The 25,125-nt window shown below is 41.7% G+C and overlaps 1 protein-coding gene across 1 annotated transcript; it reads right to left on the bottom strand.

Moving 5' to 3' along the window:
• Positions 1-8,824: 8,824 nt before the first annotated feature.
• hoga1 (4-hydroxy-2-oxoglutarate aldolase 1) lies at positions 8,825-23,801 on the bottom strand. The gene is made up of 7 exons (XM_071503605.1): positions 23,246-23,801; positions 22,348-22,476; positions 21,334-21,461; positions 20,441-20,575; positions 15,017-15,113; positions 11,013-11,146; positions 8,825-9,580 (listed from the first exon to the last, which is right to left on the bottom strand). Exons 1-7 carry the CDS (start codon positions 23,463-23,465, stop codon positions 9,431-9,433), a joined length of 993 nt encoding a protein of 330 aa, XP_071359706.1. The 5' UTR covers positions 23,466-23,801; the 3' UTR covers positions 8,825-9,430.
• Positions 23,802-25,125: the final 1,324 nt, after the last annotated feature.

The raw sequence follows: 25,125 nt of genomic DNA on the forward strand, positions 1-25,125 counted from the left end.
GTGTTGGGGGAGAAATGTAATAGGTGTATTCATCTGCTAAATAAAAATTTCAGCAGCTCTTACTCTTCCACTCTGAGCTGCTGCAGCTCAGGGATGAGAGCAGGAGGAGGAGGAGGAGGGTTACACAGATACATCGAACCAATACTGGCCTCTTCTTTATTAAAAATCATATATCAGTCGCTTCTAAAAGCCGTTAACCCTGAAAGAAATCCCAAGCCTGCTCTCAGACGAGAGTTTCAGGGGCCACTGATGGTTTAGGTGCAGCTTTATTTTCTGAGAGGAAGCAAGTTCCCATCACATTTTTTGGGATTTTAAAAATTGAAAAAAAAAACATTTCTAGAGTGTCTGTGGCTCAGTAGTTAAGACACTTTACTGCACTATGTACCCGAAACGTTCCTGTTTGAATTGTGGCTGTGGATTGTTGTTGCATGTTACACCCCTTCTCTCTCTCTCTGTTCGTGCATTTCCTATCTGTGTCAGGCTGTAAGTGCAGACAGAAAAAGAAAAACACCGTCTAATTATGTGAGTGCAAATGCAGCGAGGTGCAGACAGTGTTGTGCAAGTTCACACCTCACAAGAGCCAGCTCAAAGTTCAGCTCATACAGATTAAAATTAACTAGTTCAGGTTCATAGTTCACAATGTTGAATTCTGAACTAAGTTCACAGTCCTGAAATATAAATTAGTGCACGTTCACTTTTTTTTTTTTTATGAGCTGCTCTGGGTTAGACCCTCCTCCCGCCTCTGATCTGGGAACTTGTGACGGTAATTTTTCCTACATTTTATAGACTTAATTAATTTTTATAGTGAAAATAATACAACTATACTACAACGATATTCTTCCAAAAGCAGTATCGCATCTAAACTGTGCAAAAAAATCTTTCATTTTTCACTATACGGAAGCACAAATAAAGCACTGAGTACCATGTTTGCTTCCCTGTAAAGGCAGTATCCAGTGATAATTACTGCTTCTCATTACACCTTCTGTACGGGACTCAAATTATCTCACAATGCATGAATACAGTCAATGGTCAGTGACAGAAATGTCTTTACACATATAGAGATAAAAAGGGCAATTTTAGGTGATTGATGGATGAAAAAAAATGTCCTGAATTGTCTCTGGAATTGTTATGGATTGTGCCGTTCCCTCCACAGAGTGAACTGTTTCACACACAGACTTAATCTCACATCAATGGTTCACAACAGTTGTGGGTATAAACACATTATGTTGGAGAAAGGAGAATAATCGTGACTTAAGCATCTATTTGATTTTGATTAAAAAGCCTCAACATTCAGAACAGTCAGACTCTGATCCGCATGTTCATTTCGTTTCCTACATTATTAAGTCAAGTCTTTATTATAGCGTTCCCTCGGGCTAGTCATCACAGCACATCTTGATTTTTAAGACCAGGACACATTCATTTTATGGTTATATTTTAACATTTCAACATGCCACCGCCGTCTTGCTGCAGGTGCTTCAGGCAAAAAAAAAAAAAGGAGGAGGAGAAGAGCGGGAGCAGATCAAAAGAGGAACAAGAGGGATGGAGTAAATATTGGAGAGGAGGAGTAACGCTGGAGCTCAGCTAACAGACCTGAGGAAGGGAGAGGGGGGAGGGAGGCAGTGTACCGAGGGATGTGAAGACATGATCTACATATTCAACATTTTGAGGCCCTTCGAGGAAAAAAAAAATCTACATTTTGATGCTCAGAAACTTCTCAACCATCTGCAGTGCTGAGCAGATTCCAGCAGTTATTCTGTGATACGTGTTGAAATGACTTTTTGTTCTTCAGCTCAAAGGTGTTTGAATGTCAGCGTCCTGCCTCAGGCTGCAGTGTGGGTGGAGACTGTGATGGTAACAGCAAACGTGGAGGTCGCCAGTAGATTTAAGGTCCGGCGTGTGTTGTGGCTGCTTTGAATTCTGCTCCATCGGGGCGACGGTGGGTGTTAAACTGGCCCCTCTGCAGGGCATCTGTCCCCACGTGATTTTTTAACTTTGGTGACTCTGGAATGAAGACGTGACCCTTTTTTTCAACCACAGCAAGTTTTCCAGGAACCTTTTCGGGAACTTTACCTGATGGATCTAAATTTAACTTGTGGCCTGTTCTCCAGCGAACCTTTAAGTCCCTGAGGTGTTACGACCTTTTTCAGACAAACAGTTCAAGAACTGAGTACAACCAGGACCTGCAACTAAACCAGCAACTAAAGCTACATCCACACTACACCTGGTTTACACCTGGTGTCCACACTACTCCAGAGTTGTCGAGCCCCTAAAACAGAAACTTTGTGAAACGCTGCTGACTGCGTTTTAGTTTGAAAACTCAGATGTTGCGTTGTTTTCCTTGACGGACAGAAACAGAGACCTCTGGATGTAGACCCTCTGGGCACCATGAATGTGTTTACAACATTTCTAAACAAACCATCCAATAATTCAGATGCTTAAGTGGTGGACTGACCAACTGACAGAGAGAAATTAACATCCCCAGAGTCACGCTGCTAGTGTGGCTAAAAATAACCTCCATCTTTAAAATGCAATTTCCACACATAACAATTGTTCTGGAGTTGGAGTGTTGCTACGTGCTGAACACACGCTGCACATCTATCAAGTGTAAACCACTCACTCAGACTGCAAATGCTCCTCACATTGCCAACAAATCACTAAAGACACTACTTTCAATGGAGCTTTGGAGCTGTAAGTGTGATCAGCTCTGTTGTGTTTGTAACACAGCAAAAACTGATTAGCAATGTGCTGCTGTGGTGTTTTTATGGACAATGTTAAGTATTTAATACTGAACAAATTATTCCTTGAATGTTTTTTGAAACGTTAAACAATTTCTGCCGTTGCTACTTAAAGAGGAAAATTATTGTTTGTAATTGTGAATCGTGGTCGTTTGAAGGTTCTGAACCATCTTTTTGTTTCTCTGCTGAGCACGTCTCCATTTGAGGCGAGAAATAGGTCATGTAGCTGCTCAATTATGCTTAATTTTAGATCTGCAACACCCATTTTAACTAGTTGTTAATCAGGTTGTCTCGCTCACTGCTCCTGGTAGCTCTCTGTAGCTCCCTGATTGGACCGGCATCCAGCTGTCCAGCTCCATCAAGTCTGAAATCCTGCTGTGCAAACTGAACGGTTATGACTTTGCAAGACCTTTGCATGATCTGTGCAAGACATTATGTTCTCTACAGCTGGTCTGTTAATGGGCCCAGAAATGCTACACACAGTCCATCTAATATATGTTTCTGTTTTTTTTCCCTTTCTACTTTTTATCTCCCACATCCACCATCACTCCTCAGTCAGATCCACTCTCTGACTCAGGCTGCATCATCTTTGATCTCCTTCCATCTTGTACAGAAGGTTTCTCTGTCATCTACCCTCTCATGCTTCCCTTCCTTACTTCCCTCTCTCGCCCCTGCGTGGTTCAGGGAAAGGGGACAACAGAGAGGTGATCTGGATCAAACAGAGACAGTAAAAAAATAGGACAAAACAAAGCTTGCTGAATCTGGAACAGCTGTTTGGAGGTTGATTAGACAAATATCCTCATCAACCCTGCAGCATCTAAGCAGTAAAATAATGAAATATCTTCACATTCCTACTATAGACAAACATTTTTTTTTAAAAGTTCACAAGTACAAAAAAAAGCCCAGTTAATTTCTTAAAACAGTTGAGCACTGTAGTTTTCAGTACGTTACTTTATGTTACGTATTTTCAGCAGTGGATGAATTCACATTTGGTGCTGTAGCGAGGATTCAGGGCAGGAGGACATTGGAGTCAAAATAATCTTTTGATAGTTTTTGGAAACGATGGCGCTCCGTGGTACAGAGGAATAAGATATATTAGGCTTTGGGAAAATACAAATATTAATTATTTCTCTGCCCAATGTGGTTTCTTGGTCGGAGCCGGCTTGGGTTTGGTAATAATTTAGAAAAGTTTAAAGAACCTGGATATAACAAAACACAATAATTAATGTAGGTATTTGTATTTTATTTTGTAGGTCAGGGAGGCAACAGCAGTAATTTAACAGAAACAATTGCACAGCAGCTGATGCACTAACGTGAGAATATAGACACAAAGTTTACAGCCAAAGTCCTCAGCTCGGTCTGAGCAGGTTTTTCCAAATGCTTCTGAGTTTTTCTCATACATATTAATGAGGCTGGTGTTTCCAGATGTGTGGGAGACAGCAACGCAGAGCCAGCGATGAAATTTCAAATTCAGCCAGATGTGTGGACATACTCCCAGACAGAGGGAGTCAGGCAGCAGCAGCTAACCACGGGGAAGGAAAGAAGGGAGCATGGGGGAGGAGAGAGGCAAAAAAAGAGGGGGAGGGTTGAGGAATCTGGGAATCTTTTAAGCTTGGTTTTAATCTGGGGCGCCGCCAGAACGGGAGAGAGAGGAGAAAGAGGGAAAGAGGGACTGGGCATTACATGGTACACTACACAGAGAGGTCACAACATCGCCTGAAGGGCTGGGATGCAGAGGGAGGAGGGAGGGAGGAGGGAGGGGAGAGGGAGAGCCGAGAGAGATGATGGAGGGAAGGAGAGGAGGAGGAGACAAACGACAAACTGTCAGGTGTGGAGGGATGATGAAGTGCAGAGGGTACAGACAGCGAGGTGTGTGTGTGTGTGTGTTTGATTTGATCCTCACCCTCCTCCCTGTGACGCTGCAGTGCTGAGGGCAGCTTTTGCTGACTCGCCACTCACTCACCCCAGAAGCAGGAGTGAGACACAGGCCGTCCCTCCCCCCGGCCCTGTGTGCCCACCGGGAGTGTTGGCATCCCTCACCCCCTCCCTCCCCCCCAGTGGGTCCAAGATCCTCTAATTGAGATCAAAGGGACGCCCTTGACACAGGCAGGGCAGGAGCAGCCCGGCGGGGGCTGTCGCCTCCATGTGGCCGTTTTAAGAAACTACGACTCACAAAGATGAAGAAATGTGGTGAAAAGATTTTTTTTTTTTGAGAAACAAAAATAAAATGATCCTCTTTTCAAAGAACCATTAGATTACTGAAATTATATTGACTGAGCTTCCAGAGGATTTAGTTTAATACAAACTATGAGAATAAAAATCTAGAATATGAATTCGGACACTTAAACAATGTCAAAAATTTCTCCTCCCTCTCTGTCCCTGAAAGGAATGAAAAGTTTAACATCCTGAGACACAGGAATGACATGGGTATTTAAAGGAAAAAAAATCCTATTAGAGACTTTCTTTATTTAATTCTTTGGCAAAAATCTGAAGCACAGTCACTGCCCTTGGAAAGAGGCTTTACAGGCAAGTGAATAATTAGAATTCACCCCGCACTGTAAGAAATCCTTGAACAGGTGGCTTAACACGAGGAAAAGGTTCGTAGGCGTTTTCACTGTCGCACAGAGTTAATGCCTTCTGAATGGCGCCGTTGTAACAGTCCCCAAATGGATGAATGCGTGTGAACTTGAGATGAGAATGCCTTTCAAACTAGAAAAGTTCACAGCCTCATCCCACAGTCCTGATCTATTAAAAAGTGAAGTTGTTAACAGAGCTTTTGAAAAGAGCTTTCATTTTTTTTTTTTTCTAAATGTTTGGGTGGAATTTATATTGCTGAAGCTCTGCTAAGTGTTTTTTATATTAACAAAGGTTCCAGTGCTTGTGTTGTTGGCGAAAGAGGCTGTTTGGTTAGGAGGATTAAGGCCGGAAGACTTGAGACAAACCTGCTCATACAAAGTGTTGTTTGGCAGTCATGAAGTTCCTGTTATTGTCAGATTGCTGGTAACTGACACTTAAAAAGCATTGACATCATCAAAAGGGGAGAAGTGACACTGACAAGTCAACAAGCACTTCGCAGGAAGCACACTGTCGCCTTTACCCCCCTTCCCCCTACTCTGCAGCTCAACTGAGCTTTGTGGTCTCTTTCAGCTCATTGGATGGGCTCTTTGGTACATTTAGTGAGTCAAAGTTGTCGTCATTGTCTTTTCTAGTAGCAGCAGGCAGCTCCACAGAACGGCTCTGATGGAGCCCCCGTGGCGACAAACAACATTAGAGACTCGGCTCAGCAGCTGAAGAGCCTGATATTTTCCCCAGGAGACGATGACGCCAAAAACAGACCTTAAAGGTGAGTGAATACTGGACCTAATTCATCAGGTGAACACAAAACAAGGACGCAAATGAATGCTAACGTTCTGTATGCTAACGTTCTGAATGCTAAGGTTCCGAATGCTAAGGTTCTTGATATGAAGCCGAGATAGGAGGAAATAAATGATTGTAGCTTTAATCACACAGATTTAATTCCTCCACTGCCTCATGGTACATAGGTATCTATAAACCAAATCTCCTCTCTTCATGTTAAACTTTCTCTTCCTGCAAATGCGACTTTGCTCGACCAGCTCACCCCCTTCCATCACATAAAACTGCATTTAGCCACATTAGCCTATAGCAGCTGTTTTGTTGAGTTGTGTTCTTACATTATCCCAAATGTTTCCATTAATTCTCAAACCTGGAGAAATCATATTGGATGTTATCTCCCAGCCACTCAGAGTTGTCCTTTGTCCGCTGAAGAGCGTCCGCAAATTGCTGATTTTTTAACGTTTAGTTCTGACACTGAAACGATCCAAACCAGGAGAAGCTGATGGCAATGGTGGTGAAGACAACAACTGCCACAATCTCACGCTATTTCATAACGTCACCCAACGGCGTCTTTTGATATTGTTTTGATTAAGAGACGTCTAGCGGTCTAGCGGACGTCTAGTATTTAAGTACGAATGTGTGGGTGACAGCCACACCACAAAAAACACAGGGTTGTCAGACTGGACACACCATAGAAACTGACATGCATGAAGCCACTGAATATTATCCTCCAATGTCAACAAAAACTTCCACATTTCCCAGAATACAGAGGACATGACCTCAGTGTCCTCAGTTGTAGCTTTGGTCCTGAATGCAGCCAATACTTGTATTATTTAACAAGTTCAAGCGTCCTGAGTCTGTGCTCAAACACAGATTTTAAAATATCTTCACTCTTGGAACATTAACGGTGAATAATTTCAGTCTGGAATTGTCCCTGAAAACCTTTGAAAAACAGACCTATCAGCAGTGATTCGCCTACAGCTGGGTCTGGCGTCCCTCAGGAGCCTCCCGCGCTGCGTCCTCATCCTCCACTGGCACAGGAGGAAAACACAGTGCCTCCTTTCTTTATGATCCATTAAGTATTTTTGAAAATATCTCCTGCTAACAAGGTGCTAATTGGAGTCATGGTTTGATAAAAGCAAAGAAACTGCTCCAGGCGCTCATCGCCATGGCTACCTGCGTCACTTGGCTTTAATTACTGCGGTAATTTCGGCTTTTAACTTTTTCACATCAAAACAGTGACCTTTCCTCCGGCATTTTATTGGTACCACATGTGGAGAATTTATACATTTCCCACAATGCAACAAAAAGCCAGGGTCCATGGCACCTTCCATCCAGCAGTGCAACTTTAAAATATGTGCATTGATCAGTGCCTGAAGTCCCATTGTACTGTTCCCTGCAGAGTGAACGACTGAGCATTTATCCACCCGTCAGCTACACTACTTATCCTTTGAGGGTCGCAGGTGGGGGTGAGAGTGGGGCTGCTGGGGGCCAATCCCAGCTGACAATGGGCAATTCAGAGAAGCCAATTAACCTCACCTGCAGGTCTCTGGACTGTGGGAGGAAGCTGGACCACCTGAGAGGAACCAGGCTACAATCCTGACACAGAAAGGCCCTGGGCTGGGTTCGAACCCAGAACAGTGACAGTGCTAACCACTGTGCCACCGTGCCGCCCTCGTTCACTGTTTATTATGAAGAGAATAGTAACAGAGTGAATAATGGGACCGCTAAAACTTCTAGCTAACACACACCAAAACACTCCCACTTATTGTAGGTGAAGGTAGCTGTTACTATTAAAACTGTGGTTTCCAACCTGTGGACTGGGGCCCACTGGTGGGACTTACAAGTGGGGCGACAAATCATTTGCAAAACAGTGCAACTGCGGCGAAGAAAAGCAATTATTTAAAAAGATTAATGAATAAAAATACAACCCTGTTTCCAAAAAAGTTGAGACACTGTGAAAAATGTAAATAACAACAGAATGCGATGATCTGCAAATCATGTAAACCCACATTTAATTAAGACAACATATTAAATGTTAAATTGCTGAAATTGTATTGTTTTATGAAAAATATATTCTTAATTTGCCAGCAACATGTTTTTTAAAAGTTGGGACAGGCTGAAAATCCATCATCATGTTTAACTAACGATACCACAAGAGGAGAAAACCCTGCTTAATTAGCTGAACATCCCTCAATGGAATCACAGATCATTCGTAACTGTGTTTTGTCCAATTAAAAAAAAAAAAGGCTTCTTTGCACAAAACTGTGATGGAAACCCAATTACTGTGATTAGCCAATGATAGGAACTTTTATGTTGACACCAGCTGGACCACATCGTATACTTGTTTGCCATCTGCACTATTAAAGATGACACACATGGCATCAAAATGGAGAACTAGTTAACAACAGGAAGAACTCAACGGAAAAAGAGTCAAGAGACAGATGGTGAATCAACAAATGACCCTTAACAAATGTTGGATGTTGATCGCCAACATTTTTGGCCATGAATTGGAAAAGTTTGGGAATTATTGATGAGTATTCTATTCTGAAGTACTTTCCTTTTGCTGTCTCAGTTCCTGGACTGTGATTCCCTGATCCAACACAGATCTGTTCACCTGCACAGACATTTCACCTTTTTAAACTTCTCCTGTCTACAGTGCTGGACAGAGTCAGAGAGAACAGAGAAAAGCTGACCTGATTTCTTCAGTTAAAACAAAGGGAAATAAATACTACTTAAGTTGAATGTGATTTTATTGTCAAAACAAGTCAATATAGTTTTGTTCCTAATATTTCACACAACACTGGATGTTCATGCTTCAGCTTGATGGATTAACAGTGATTTTTTCCCGTAAACAGAAGAATGAATAAAAACTTTCATTAACAATGACACAGAAAATCACTGCAATTTTTTTTCTAATTCCACGTATAACAACAGTTGGTTATTGTGTTTTTTTTATGTCTAACACGAGCTCTGGATGTGTTGTCACCACAGTGTGAAAGGTTTAGTTGCTTTTTTTGTTAATCAAGGATCTAAATTACAGTTGGTCCTCCACGGGTTTTTAAAATTTGTTTAAAGTTGTGATTCAGGCTTTTTCTGTGACACAATCGCAGATATACATGATTTTAAATAAATTCTTTTAATTCAAAATTTTAATGAATCTTTTTCATCTTTAAATTAATGTTATTTGTACATGTTTATGGGGAGCTGAGAGGCAGCAGCAGATTTATTATCTTGCTATATGCCCCTTCATCACATGAACAGATCTGAGGACTGAACAGCTTAAGGTTTCCAGGTAAAGTGAAAAAACACACACACACACACACACACACACACACACCTCACAGCCAGCCATTGGAGGAGAAGTCCCGCCTCAGCTGCTGGGTTTCAGCCTCTGTGAGCGGCTGCAGAGGCGATCGACAGGCGCCGCCGTGGAAACCAAACCACTCCATCGCCTGCTTGAGGGCGGGGACTCCCAACTTCCTGGTCACCTAGCAACACAGAGCTCAAATCAGTCTCCATACACCGCCGCCCAACCCCACCTCCAACAGGAACTGCAGTGTGGTTTCAACGCTTTATCGATAACAATGCTTAAAATCAGACGGGGTCAGTGTGTAGTGATTGACATCTGGCTGCTGAGCTGCATCTGGACCACGTGTCACCTGACGCCAGAGCGAAGCAGGATTCTTATGATGCAGCATGTGGAGGTGGTTGTGTGGTGGTGCACTGATGCTGTCAGGGCGGTGACATTTAACATACTTTAACAGACACGTTTGTAGCCTGAGGCAAATTATTCAGCTCCGTTTTCTCACACATCTCACTCTCTGGCTCTGAGCACACAACTCTGATATTTAACTCTGTGTTGTCGTTAAGTGCAAACACCGTCTGTTTCAGTGGTGTTACTATAAAAGTTAACTCAGGGCTTGACACCAAAACACAGTATTTATGCTGAAGAAAACAGTTTCACAATTTACAGCATCAAGTTTGAACCACCTGCTCCCATTGTCACAGCAGAAATGTAATTTTTGAAATGTGGCCTTGTAATTTTGTATTCACGTATCCATGTATACGTGAATACAACTTAATTAAATTAGTCAAAACTCAACTTTAAGGTCCCATATTTTACACTTCTCTTATCTGAAGTGTTGATCTCCATCAGAAGATATATTTGTGGTTTTAAGAACCAAAAACCATCTCAGTGTAGTTTTACATCTCCTCTCTCAGGCTTCTCTCTGGAGCTCTGGTAACAACAGGTCAGTCAGCCAATCAGAAGAGAGGCTCAGAGCCTATTGACGGCTCATTTTAAGGCTCAGCTTCTGAATACAATATAATATAGAACCTAGACCTGCTTTATAATCAAAAAAGAAATCAGTCTTTACACAATATGGGACTTCTAATATAAAAAAGAATTGATCCTAGAAGATATTTACAGTTTTAAATTAACTTTTAAATTAATTTTTACTTTAAATTTTCACTTTATTCGTCATGGATGGCCCCTGTTGTAAAAATGACACACGAGAGAATAGAGGGAGATTGGCTGGTTTCTGAGCAGACAGGACTTTACAGAAACATTTCTGAGAGGATAAATGTTACATCATCTGTTGAGTTTAACTACAAATTACCTACAAATACAACTGATGAACCACAATCCTTCACCATTCAAACCTCAATGGCAAAGAGGCCATTTAAAAGTACACTACAGTACATGAGAAAAGTTTTTTTTTTTTCACTCATTTTCAGCTCAAAGGTTTCATTAGTCCTTTGCCAAGACAAAGTGCGGTTTGTGTCCTCGGCCAATCAGTGAAATTATTTCCTCTCAGACGCCTCAGAGAGCCACGAGCGCCTCAGTCTGTTGCTGTTTGTGGAGGCTTGTGTGTCTGAGCGGTGGATAAAAGTGTCCGCTGAGCAGCAGATGGTACTCACAGCAGCGTTGGGCTCGATGAGGCGCTGCTGCAGGACTCTGGCCTCCTCCCAGCGACCGGACACACACAGACGCTCCAACTCACACACCTCCTGGCCCAGCACGTTAGCTAGCGCACACACGCCGCCAACTGCACCTAGAAACACACACCGCAGACCAGAGAGAGCTCAAGAATCAGAGCAGACTGAACAGACTGAAACATTATATATTTTTCCACTTTCCTTTTCTGTCTCGTTATGACATACACTCTTGAACTTAAACTATCTTTGCTCGTAATATCATTTGTTTAAATGAAAAGGGACAGAGAAAAAACAGAAACGTAAAAAAGCTCAAGACAAACAAATTTAATGTTGTTAACCACAAAAAGAAGTTGCCTAAATCTATTGGGAAATGGAGCTGAATTTTTTCTATCTCTATTGGCAGATTGGACGCTACAGTGACTCGGTATCGGAAAGTAATGAGAAGGTCGGATCAGGCTGGGGCTGGCTGGTTAGCATGCTAACGTCAGGAGGAGAAAAGAAGGGATAGAAATGGGCATAAAACAAGAGTGTTGCTTTCCACCACTGGAGACAGCTCTTGGTGAGTATAGGAATTAAGTTTGATGCAACGTTTCTTTTAGCCTGGTAAGTAAACAGCTGTTAATGCTAATGCTGGCTACGTAGCAATAGCATAACATCAATCAATATTCAATATCAGTACTGACACTGATTCACTGACTTTGATATTGATTCCTAATTAAACTTTTTTCGATACCAATTTTATCAAATCCAGTTTGAGAAACAGAAAATTACAGTACACACTATGGCGCAAATTTTTCTTTTACTTTTAAACTCAGTCTCTTTACACACTCAAATAGCTTTGTGTAAATAAACAACTAATCACCAGCATTCTTAGATCATGGGCGAAGCATGCTGCATGCTTATTGGCTCACTGATGCTGATGATATTTACTCATTTACTCCCTAGGTACGAAAATTTGCTATCAAATGACAACAAATCTTTAATCCTCAAGAGAATCAAACCAGTTTGTTCAGTCCATAAAGGTACAGAAATCCTGTTTGCAGGATTTGTGGGTATTGAAGTTCAGATTTCTGCAGATAAACCCGGTGCAGCTTTTTGGTTGTAAGAAGGTTGAGGAAGGTGGACTGAGAGATCACGTTTGGCCAGCGTACCGTGAGCGGTAACTCAACTCAGCTAACAGTATGTTTAGAATCTTAAATGTTCCATCCATCAATCATGCACTGTGTGCTAAAACATTAGCATGCATTACAGCAAAGTGCAAGAAGCACTTGAGTTGCCCAAGAGGTTGGTGAATTTCCATGTAATCCTTCAGCTGGATCTTTTGGTGCAGAATTCAGTCTTCAAACAACCAAAGATAAAACACAACGGGAAGGACTGAGGTGTGTTTACTGATTTTAAGCTGAACATATTGAATATTCCTCTTAAATAAAGCCATCCATCACACTCCTGGCTCTACATCTCACTTGTGAACACAGATCATTTATTGTCAGCACACAGCACTTCTGAGATAGAAGCTGTTCTTTTTCTTTCCTGACAGCTCAGTAGGCAGATGTATGTTTTTTATTTACAGATACACAGACATTTTCCCAGGCAACAAGATCTCATGGCCTTTCAGTGTGACATCTCATTGTATGTCTGGTGGGGGAGAAAAGCAGAGATGCGGCAGCCTCCGTCCGTGGCCTTGGAGTTGTTGTTGTTGTGGATAGACGAGCCGTAGGCTGATGGGTGAATTCTGTCTGATTTGTGTTTCTGTGGCCTGCTGACACTGATCACACGGCTGACAGCAGCTTACCTAACACTGCTGGCTGACAGACGAGCAGCCCCGCCTCCTCGCTGTGAACAGAGACGCTATAAGGCTCAACTGAGACAGAGGGAGGCTAAGTTCGGCTGAACATGTCCAGGAAAAGTGCAAGAAAAGCTGAGGTTTCCATGCAAGAGCCTAGTGACATGAACGCACAAATGAAAATATGTGGACTAATTTTCAGTGATAAGTTCTTTTGAAGACTTTGGACTGATCGATCTTCGAAGTCCACACTCACAACAACATTTAAGAGTTTAGAAAATGCTGTTATGTATATGATGCATCTGTCATATGCCAATATACATGTATGTGCAATAGCAAAACTTACAAATAGCCCCTTTAAAGACACAGTATCCATCAAACACTGTCACAATATGATGAATATGATGATTTGAGTGACAGGCAGAGGGTCCGCCCTCGGCCCGTCGGCATCATGGGGCAGGTGTTAAGAGCGTGAATTTGGACATCAAAACTTCCACACACACTCACAGCATGGACACATTATCACATCAATCACTCAGCATTACCTTGCTCTGCATTAGCTGTGTCAGTCACTCACAGACACACACACACAGACACACACACACACATCAACACTCTCTCTCAGCCAATTACTCCCATATTTCAGGTATGGAGATGTGAATATGTCAAGGAGCAAAAATCAGAGAGCTGTGAGAGTCTCTGTGTGCGCGCGTGTGTGTGTGTGTGTGTGTGTGTGTGTGTGTGTGTGTGTGTGTGTGTGTGTGTGTGTTTGGACATTCTGGCTGGTCTTCACATCTTCAAAGGGCCGTTTGAGGGCTAAGACGTGGTTAGGTGTAGGTTCAGGTTTGGTTTAGGCATTTACCTGTGATGGTTGAGTTTAGAGTAAGAGGAATTATTTCAACACGTGTCCTGTCAACTATAGTGTGTGTGTGTGTGTGTGTGTGTGTGTGTGTGTGTGTGTGTGTGTGTGTGTGTGTGTGTGTGTGTGTGTGTGTGTGTGTGTGTGTGTGTGTGTTTGACAGTGCCGGCAGTGGGAGAACATGACTCATTAGTTTCCTGAGCGTCATATTGATGCCTATCCCCTAACGTGTTATCTAATCCAAGCTCACAGTCCACGGTACGTGAGCGACATGCCAAGAAGGCAGAGGAAATCTCTTCATAACGCTGCTGTGAAGCTGCTGATGCTTTATGATTTACTAAAACTTCAAATGAAGGATCACCGATGCTCCACAGGTTGAGAAAACTCTAAAGTGATGGTGATAAAAATACAAAATGTTCAGGCTGAAAAAAACTGGGCAGAAATGTGATATATTGTTGTTTTTAAACTTCAATGTTCTTTGTCTTCAGGTTTCTGTGACAGTTTCTTTCTTGTTGTGGCGATAAATTTGAGAGCAGAGACTGTTTCCAAAACTCTTCATCCATCAGCAAGAGTGGAACTGTGAAGCATAAGCAAATTCACATCACCCTTCACCGAGGACAATATCTGCTTATAGTTTTTGGTCTTTTAGTTTAATTTGCCAACCACAAACAGTAACTCATGAATCCAATGCTTTTAATTACAGAAGTCTAAAATCTCCTAACTTTCAAATTCAGACAAAATAAAATAACTTCTGCTAATTACTTAAAGTTAACTAATTTCATATAACGAGTAATTAACATGCTTTTGCTAATTGTTTTTTTTTTTTTTTAAGTGAAATGAAATTAAGCCGTAGGATCTGAGAGTTAGGAAATTAATCTAAAAGAAAAAAAAAGTTATAATACGGTTGACATGTGAAGCGTGTGTACATTGGACCTGTTTATATGTATCCTGTGGAATTCAATGTCAGGATGATGAAGTTTTGCAGTTTTTCATTAGATAGTGACATACAGTTCCTTCAGGGCGCTGCTTGGTTTATCTGTAGTATGAGTGAAATCTAAAACAACAACAGGAAGTGACCCCAGATTACAAGGGTTTATGGGTGGAAAAAGGTCTGATAGCCATCGGTTCCCTGTGTACGGCCAAAACACAGTAAAGACATCACTAAATTATGCTTCTTTACACTTGTAATTGTGCAGTGGGGACCAGACATGAAAGAAAGTCAACTTCTTCACTTTGGTTTTTGGATGAAAGAAACAGTCGCAGAGACGGCAGCCTGGGGGGTGCACTGGCGACCGCTCCCTGTGAGGAACAACAACACTGTTAGTCCTGTTTTAGGTTTCTTACCCACACAATAGGCGGCCATGAGAAACCCTGCAGAGCCCGCCAACACCTGGAAATCCTGTGTTTTGGTTTTGTGAACAATCAGGCCAATCCGTGTGATCTGAGGAATGGGTACAAAGAGCCAGAGACACAGAGAGAGAGAGAAGGTAAAAAATCAGGACCGTTTCATTGTCATCACTCCTCCCTGCTGTCAGGACTAATTTCTGGTGCAGCATTTTAATCCCTGGGGAGGCTGTCACAAGAGACGATGACAAACCCAACATCTCACAAGGTAAACAAATCGCTCAAATTGAGATGAGCACCGACTCTTTACATGGTGGAGGTTTTGGAGGAGGGAATCGTTCAACATCCCAAATGAAAGAAGAAGAAGGCGAGAGAAGAAGAGAGGAAAACAGACAAGTCCCATGTGAGATAAAATAGAGGAATCAACTTCAAAAGAGGGGGAGGGAGGAGGATGGGAAAAGCTCATGAATAATTTATAAGCTCCTTATTTTGTTTTGCATCTTTTAATTCTCTTTTGTCATTTCAGATATGAAGCAGTGAATCCAAATAAATCTGAAATGTTCAAAGGCAGCAGAAGACGACTCCACGGCCGCTCTGCACATGAATCTGAAAACTCCACAGGGAAAACCTGCAGCCTCCGGTTTCAGCCTCCATCACCGTTAACAGGGGAGGGTCTATTTTTAACCGCCGGGTGTCAATCAGTTTCCCCATATCAGTCATTTCAAACACGCAGGACTGTAATTGATCAGTCAGTCAATCAGGTTATAGGAGCTCCTGCTGGTCTCCTTAAAGCTCGAGCACTCTGGCTATTTAGATACAGCTCCCCAGTGGGGAAAATAACATCGCAGCAAGACTACAGTCTGCCCTGGTGACAGAAAAACACTCATTAGCTTTTATTTTTTTTAGTCTCATTATTGTCATTAGCCTGAAGTGTGCAATTCAAGATCATGGGGAAACAAACCCTAAACTACATGAAATCACTTTCTCTGAGGGAGAAAAATTGCCCTCGACTGTGGAAGGCCGATCGTTTTATTGTACTTTATAATTTAAAACATTGATCCCACTACACTGTAACCCCCACCCATACTTTACCACATGGGTTAAAAAGAAATCTGAAAAAGGTGAAAATAAGAGTCTCCAGGTGGTGCTTTGACACCAGTGCTAACATCAGCATGCTAACATGCTCAAGTCCAGCCCACTTGGGCCCACCATCCAACCTTGCAGGATTTGGTTTCTCTGAAAGCTGCTATATTTTTATTCAAATACTCAGAAAACAGTCAGCCAATCAAAAGAGAGGCTAAGATCCTCTCTTCTGATTGGCTCACTGACCTGTTGTTACTAGAGCTCCAGAGAGAAGCCTAAGAGGAGATGTAAAACTACACTGATGGGTTTTTTGTTCTTAAAACCACAAATATATCTTCTGATGGAGATTACGTATATTCAGCATGACTCACTCTATCCACTATATTATTTTCAGGGTTCCAAACACAAATCATTAAAAAAAACAGATGTTTCTCATGACTCCACAACTTGCATCCCTGGGTTTCTCAGAAACAGGAAGTGCTAATAGCTCATTCTGCAAAATGTCTATAAATACAGGCTGATAAAACAGGGCTTCAGTTGTAGCTCTCCACAGAGCTCCACAGCTGGTGGGTACACTTAATTGCTTTAAACCAGCAATTATACTTATTTAATGATTCATGCACACTGTTGTGTTTTTCTTTTCTTTTTAAAACATAAAACTTTGTGTGTCTATAAAAACTAGAATCTTAAAGCTGTTATATACTGAAGGTGAAAACATCAGAATAAACTGTTAGTTTGACAGAACACACAGAACGTGGAGGAAATATCTTTAAATTCATTAAGGTTGTCTTCTTAATCAACTGTATTCCTTTTGTGACAAGTGACTGAATAAATCAGCTGCGTTAGTTTATGTCTTATTTTGTCACATTTAAGTGCTCATGTCTGTTTTTCAGGTGTGAGCTGTAGCTACAAACAATAGTGACAGCGAAGCCGAGACGAGTCAGATTAGAGGAGATGAAACTTTAATGATCCCTGAGCAGAGGATCATTAACGTGGCAAATATCTTAACTACAGGACAAGAACATTAAAGGCTCTGCAGATGAGCAGAGTCTTTTTGAAACATCTATGTCTCAGATTGGAGGCAATTAGGAAAGACTGGTGGAGGACAACTGTCCCGAGCAGGATTTGAACCTGTGACATGACTGAACATGCCAGCTGAGTCTGAGTATGATCATATAGCTTGTTTTTTTTACCTTTAGTAAACAGCACTATATTGATTTATTCACAAATTTCCAGTCCGACACATTTTGGATCTGGCTGCTGTCACTCTATCGATCATCAGCGTCACAGTATCTCGTTGCTGTGCAGAGAAAATAAAAACACAGCCATCAAACTGCTACAAAGTCCTCAATGCCCAAAATAGAAACACATGGAACCTGCTCGCCACGGCTTCATAACGTTTATTTCCAAAGCAGCTGAGAAAATCTGAGGGTTTTGCAGCTGTTTGATCTTCTAACAAGCTCAGCAACCTGAGTCTCAGAACAGCTGCTTTTAAAGGAGCACACCACCATCTCTGATTTTCAGTGATGAAAAGTACATTTACTTAAGTACAATTTTGCTCTATTCTATCGTTTCCATTTTATTCTCCATTATACTTCTGCTTTAGTACAGAACATGCTGTATTTTTTACTGTTTCACAGTGAAAAGCATCTACCTACTCTTCAGACCCTCATTGAGGAGACTGGAGCAGGCAAATGCTCCACACTGAGTCTCAGCTGCAGCGCCTCATATACATGGGGGGGTAATCTACTTCTCCTCTATCTGTGTGCTCAGTAAGTTTCAGACAATAACTAGAATCGCCACCTCGGGGTCGTTTGCCTCCGCCAACCAACCAAGTTACAGGAAATATGGTCACGATCTCTCCTTCCTGAGTTACTGCGTTTAATAACAGCCAGAAGTGTTTTTGCAGAACATTATGATGTCACAGTGAAGTTGACCTTTGACCTTTTGGATGTGAAATATCATCACTTAATTTTATCCTTACATGTAAGGTGTTGAGTTAAATTGTGTCATAATTTGTGTATGAATTTGTGAGTTATGGTGAAAAGGGCGTTTTGTGAGGTCACAGTGACCTTTGACCACCAAAATCTAATCAGTTCATCTGCTTGTGCCAAATCTAAAGAAATTCCCTCAAGGTGGTCTTGAGATATCACATTCTAGAGACAAAAAACATGCTTTGTGAGGTCACAGTGACGGTGACCTTTGACCTCCAAAATCTAATCAGTTTATTCTTGAGTCCAAGTGAATGTTTGTAACAAATCTGAAGAGGTTCCCTCAAGGCATTGCTGAGATTGCGATCACGAGAATTAGACAGACAGATGGACGGACAACTCAAAAACAAAATGCCTCTGACCCCGGCAGAGGCATAAGTACCTGTTGCCATCCTCTACAAACTGTTCCCAGCACCTTGCAAACAGCAGAGAGCTGTAGCAGACCTTTGAAGACTTGACCGACATGACTGATATCAAATTATAAAATACATTCAAAAAGCTGCACTAGTTTCATGCAACTTAAATGTTACACAAACAGTGAAACTAATTTCCACAACCAAGTTATAAACAGGAAACAGGACTAATAAAGTTTGTGCACAAACTTTGAAAATACTGGATTGTTTCTGTGTCACAAGCTCCAAGCTGCTATTTGTTTTTTTTTTTAAATATGCTAAATTACCCAACTCATTACCCAAAGTAAACATTATAACATCAACAATATAATGTAGTTAATCATGCACGCAGACTTTCAGTTAACTGCAAGAGACACGTTAAATCAAATCTGATGCAATTTAGTCACAAACAACCACATTGCATGTAAACCTTTCATATGCATCTGAATGTAGCTTGAAACAAAGGGAGTGAAAATGGACAAGACAATGAAGAAGCTTTTCCACAACCAGTTACAAGCAATTTTAAAACAATCAGGGCCAACTGTGCAGGGAGAGACTGCTGTGAGACAAATTTAAACCTGCAGGCCTGTCCTCTTGTCCCTGAACCTCTGTGGCCAAAATAAAACAAGATTCAATTCTGTCCATGATAAAAATTTATGACATTTTTGATGAAGTAATCTGCCAAACAGCAGGACCCGACTGATGTGGGGAAATGTATGTTTGCCGTCCATGTTCTGAATAATCTTTCTGCAGTTTGTCAGCCTTCCTCAGATTGAACCATCACCCCTTGTTTTCTGTGTCTGGCCTCTTCACGCCTACAAATTGAGCAGGGCCAGTCTGTGCTTGAACTACACCCACACTTCTGTCTCCCAGCAAGTGGACAAACATGTTATTTCCCAACTCAACAAGAGCAAACTGCCTTTTTTTTTTTTTTTACCCCCATCAAGTAACTATGCAATCAACCCTGCAGAACAAAACTACACACACTTTAGTTTTAGGTTCTTCAATTAGTCATCACTCTGTTTTCTGCAGCTCCTTGGCTGCATGGTACGAATCCTCTAAATCGTAAAAATCAATTTAACTGTGGGGAATAATTTCAGCCCCGGCTGCAGAGTGGCTCTCAGAAAGGTAATGATGGTCTTTCACAGTAAAATGTCTCCTCAATGACTGAACAGATTGCCCAGAAATTTAAAGACCTTCATGGTTTATATTAACATGCTCACATTTTTCATGTTTAATAATGATGTTAGCATGTTAACATGCTAAAGCTCAACATGCTAACAGTCACTTTCAACATCAAACAGCTGTTAATGTTAGTTGACACAATGTTAATGTGGTGGTGACACAAGATAAATATCTTCGAACCTGCAATAGATTGATAAGGTTGTGAGCACAACACTGGCTGTGGGGCTGTGTCTTACACCTGGGGTGCAAAGCAAAGCAGAAACTAGCCAAGTGTCTCTGCTAGTTTCTGTCTGACGCAGTTGTCATTTTTCCGTTCAGCACCCACGTTGTTTAAATAGCAAATCATTCACTCAGAGTCATGTTTCTGGCAAATGTAGGTCCGATGCTCACTCTCTTTTAGCTCTGTTTTGGTCTCCAACAGCTCCTGAGAAAAATATCTGGATGTTAAGCTGCTGAATGCTCCGCTGTGTTCTCCAGCTCTCCTCAACAGTGGCTCTTCAGCTGATTGGTTTTTCATTAGATGTAACTGCCAACAATCGTGACTTTGCCGCCCGGTTGCCAGCAGTTTGTCAGGGAGGTTCAACAACTGTCGGAAATGATTGGTATCTCTGACTCAAAATTATAAAGTCAGGTTGACTGAGCATCAGTGTGGCTACACAGAGGTTTCTCTACCTGCAGCTCTGTGACACCTGCACTGATCAGCTGACTGCACTGATCAGCTGACTCACAGATCACATGGAAAAATAAAACAAAGTGGTGGAAGTGTTTCTTACATCTCCTCCGCTGTCTTTAAGCCCCACAATGTTTGGATGCTGAGACAGCTGCACCACAGCATCCAGCGGCAGCTCCAGCCCAGTGTTAGCGGGCACGCTGTACAGGACCACCGGCACTGGACTGCAGTCCGCCACCTGCAGGGGGACACAGAGACACGACCCAGGTTTGATTCCCATCTCTAACAAAAGTGATGTTTTTACTGTGAACTGACTTAATCATTCTCCCCGTGGCCTCTGGTTTTCCCCTCAAATTTTAACAGATTTTTTGTTGGGCAAACATTTTTCCAGGACAGTATCATTTAGCTGTTCTGTATCCACTTTTTAAAAGTTTTACTGTTGTCACATAAAATAATTTTTACAATATTATATTACAAATAATTACTAATGTAAGGGTGAAAAATTCAAACCCAAAGAATGTTATGGCTACACTCCTGCAGCAGATACAAAAACTTTATTCTAGATCAGTGGCTTCCAAACATTTACAAATCACAGCAGCACACTCTAATGAATATTAACTGCATATTTAACAGTTTTTAAAACAGTGATTTCGATGTTTATTCTGTTGCTTTAACACATTTGAATATGATAGAGTAAAAAAAATGAGGTAAACATGTTGCTTATTTTTTATGTGATGAAACATTACTAAAAATGTGTCGTAAAAACCCCTGATCAACCATGGTGAGGACAACAACTCCCAAGATCCCACGCTACTTCATCTCTTCACCCAACCCTGTCTTTAGTTATTGTGTTGATTGAGAGACCCCTAGCGGCAGAAGTTATATGCTGTGCGTTTAAGGTCAGAATTAGTGCAGGGATTAGGAAATGTCAATTAGGGTCCTCGCAAGTATTTAAGTACAAATGTGTGTGTGACTGTGTTTGCGCTGACAGTGTACCTTTGTGAAGTGCTGGATGAGGGCACGGCTGTCCATCTTCCCCTTGTAAAAGCAGGGAGTCACCACCAGGACGGCGTTGGCTCCAGCTGCTGCCATCTTCTCCGTGAGCTGCACTGTGGCTCTGGTGGCTGAAGAGACACAGGAGGAGATCCAGCTTTACTAACACACACACACACACACACACACACACACACACACACACACACACACACACACACACACACACACACACACACACACACACACACACACACACACACCTCATGTCCATTGAATAATTATTGAATAAGTACCTGTGAAATAACTGAGGAAGGAAGAGCCCCAGAGGTTTTTACCTCAGCAGTGAATGGAGGAAGAAGAGGGGAGTGAAGGTGCTACAGAGCCAGTTAATGTCCATCTTTTCTCTCATTATGTGCTGCACCACCGAGCAGCTAATAAAACTGCTACAGACTCCATTTGACTTCAGTTATTAGCCCTGAGACATTAACGACACTATAATGAGCTCAATATCAAGGTTTGCTAAAAATCCAAACATGTCATTTTCTGCACACAAAACTGAGCAGAGAGAAGAAACTGAAAGTTTTTATTTTCATCCTCTAAATTCAGATTTCAGTCTGAAAAGATTTACAGCCCTGCAGAAACATTTTTACTTCATCTAATAAAATTAATTTCAGTTTTTTTTCCCCCAAATAATTATTGATGGCCTTTATTTTAAAACATTGTGACATTCCATGTCAGTGAATGAGATCTGTTTAAAGGACTCTGGTGACAGTATGGGCAAACAGTTGAGCGTGGAACCAGATGTTTTGATGTGTTTTCTTAACGAGTTTTACTTCAGCGTCAGTAGCTGTTTTGACAGTGTCAGTTTTTGAAATAATTAAATTCAGGTTGATTGAAATATCAGATTTTTTAACTCGACTGCTAACATGAAGCCAACAAATAATTATCCGTATTTTATAATTATTGTTGAACCCTGACCTTACAAAAAAAGCACACACACACAGCCAGCCCTACATTCACAGCCTGATCCAGCCATCAGCAGTTTGTCCGCCAGGAGGGAGCGTCTGACCATCCTCACCACCTCCACCCGCTCCTCCTCCGTCAGGTATGGATACTCCCCGTTGGAGCCCTGAACCACCAGACCTGTAACACAAAACACTTTTTGTCTCAGATATTTTTTTTATGCTCGTCTACGTCTGAACGTCCTGAGGAACTAATGACCAGATGCATTAGTGGTTTTGCATCATGGAGTCAGTCCAGAAGGTTCTCCCGGGTCCCTGGAACAAATATCTGCCACGTTACTAAAGACCTGAGTGCTGGTGGACTGAGGAGAGCAAAGGCTGGTCACGGAGGAAATTGATCTGATTTAGCTTCTGTTTACAACACTTTGTATGAAGGTTATTACTAAATATGAGTTTTTTGTGAAAACATTCTCACTTTACTTTTAGTGCCTGAAACATTTGAACAGTTCTGTTTAAAAGTACGACAGCATTCAGATTAGTAAAAAGACTAATAGCATAGAAAAGAAGCAGGTGTGGTAGTCATATGAACAACAGCAACAGATAAACAGCTCATTAGTAATAATAATCATACAAAAGCACCACTTCTACTAACGCCAGTATCTGACTACTGTGTATGCTGTAAATACTGTGGCTGTAGTAGCAACAGAAAACCACCAGAGGGCGACACACACACACACACGCCAGCAGATGATTTTGCGTTTTTATGTCAGGCTGAAGTTTGTCCTCTCCGTCCGGTCCCTAAGTAAACACTGGGGACTGGCTGAAGACCGATGAACCTCAGTGACCCCTGCACCCTGACCCTGCTTTAGGAACAGCTTCAGACTCCACTGGCCTTTGCACGGTTTCGTGTTTTCTTCGTTGATTTTTCCCCTCCGTGTCTCAGGTCTGACCTTTAAATGGTATCTTGGCATACTTCTGCAGGTTTTCCTCCAGCCTGCGGTAGTCCACGTCCTCCTTGGCGGTAAACGGGGTGGCAATGGGCGGATAGATCCCGCTGAGGTCCAGCCTGGCAGCAGCAGCAGCGCTGTGGCTCCGGGCTCGTCTCCATGCTGTCAAGTGGCCTCCTCTGCACAGGGGACTCAGACCTCTCCAGACCCGAGGGCTCAGCATTGTGAAGCGGACAGTGTGTCTGCTGGGACTCTGGGCAGCTGGTGCAACCGAGGACAGTTAATCACTAACCTTCTTCTGTAAATATTGACCAGAGTTGGAGATTTTTTTTTTTTTTGAGCAACTTTGAAAGCGTCCCAGCTCTTCACCTGAAACCGACTCGCTCCATCCAGGACAGGAGCTGCTCTCTAATAATCTCTAATTTGGCACAGTACAAACTTTAATTCACCTGGCAGCTGCTTGAAATGACTGTCAGGCGGTTACAGACAATCTTTATCACCATGCAATGTTAGCAAAGTGTGCAGCAACAGGTCCAGGCTAAAGCTCCGCCCACCATCAAGCAGGGCTCATCAATCAAAAACAGTCTTCGGAAATAACGTGAACTGAGGCATGTCCTGGTTTATCTACTGTCACCATAGAAACCAGTTCATGGTGTGTCTGCTTACACGTTGTTGTTTTTTGTTTTTTTAAAAAGAAAGAATGTTGACCAGTTATTGAAGAGTGAGGTGTAAGAGCTCGACAGAAAACCTTACAATACGCTGGTAAATGTCCCCACCTACACCAAATAACACAGGGGTCACCACATGGGATCTGCCTGGTGTTCCTGGATAGACTTTCATTCATTCATTCATTCATTCATTCATTCAAACCTTTATTTGTACAGTGAAGGTCTTTGAGAACGAGCTCTCCTCTTCAAGGACACCCTGAATACAATACAAACAGGCCTATAGAATATAAGAAACAATAATCAAATCAGTACACAATATGAAGTATAACCAGATATACAGGAGAAGTTGCAGAAATTGCTCAGGCCTGCAGCTTGTGTAGGCTCTCTACTATCAATGTATGTAAATCATTGATAAATTATAAATAAATTAAAGCACTATATGAATGCAATCATTTAATATTGTTAGGTAATTGATTTTTCAGCAGGTGTTAATCATCTATTTAATCTGTTTCCAGGTATTAAATGCTCTTTAATATATAACTTCTCGAAATCCTGCTCGACAGTTTGTTGACTCACCACATGAAATTTAGGACACAAATGTCTGACAAATGATTATTTTAATAATAACCAACAATAAACACATGACTTCCAACTCTCATAACAACAGCAGACAAATGAGCACTAAAAGGACACTCACAGGAGTAATAAAACTGAATATAAGATTATAAAGAAGGTCTGAGTTAAGTGTCTGAAATAGAAAAATAAGCCAAAGCAATAAAGGTGAAATTGGTTCAATTAGTTTATTAATAGTGATGTGATTCAGTTTTGAGCAACACATCTGACAGGTTGATGTTTGACCTAAAAAGTGTGTAGATGAGATCTTCCCACCCAGACTCTGATAGCCTTTACACCACTGCCACCATGTGGACAAATGTTTACTTGCATTGATATTGCATGAATTGCTGCAACATCTTAGTTTTCTGCAATTAGTGCTTTTATTTACACCTAAGGATAAATCTTAATGCTACAGTATACAATGATACCTAAGACAATAGTAACAACAGTTTGCATTTGGTCCTTTGAACAAAGACAGCACCATAAAGAAATGGTTTTCCTTGACTGGTCTGTACTGACCTTATATACCATTCAGCACCTTCAGGATGATCTGGAACAATGACTACGACCCAGACCTCATCAGCCACCAGTGTGGGACTT

This window comes from Trachinotus anak, unplaced genomic scaffold, assembly GCF_046630095.1.
Source record: "Trachinotus anak isolate AG129_WGS33_773 ecotype Australia unplaced genomic scaffold, CSIRO_AGI_Tana_v1 ptg000019l, whole genome shotgun sequence".
NCBI lineage: Eukaryota > Metazoa > Chordata > Actinopteri > Carangiformes > Carangidae > Trachinotus > Trachinotus anak.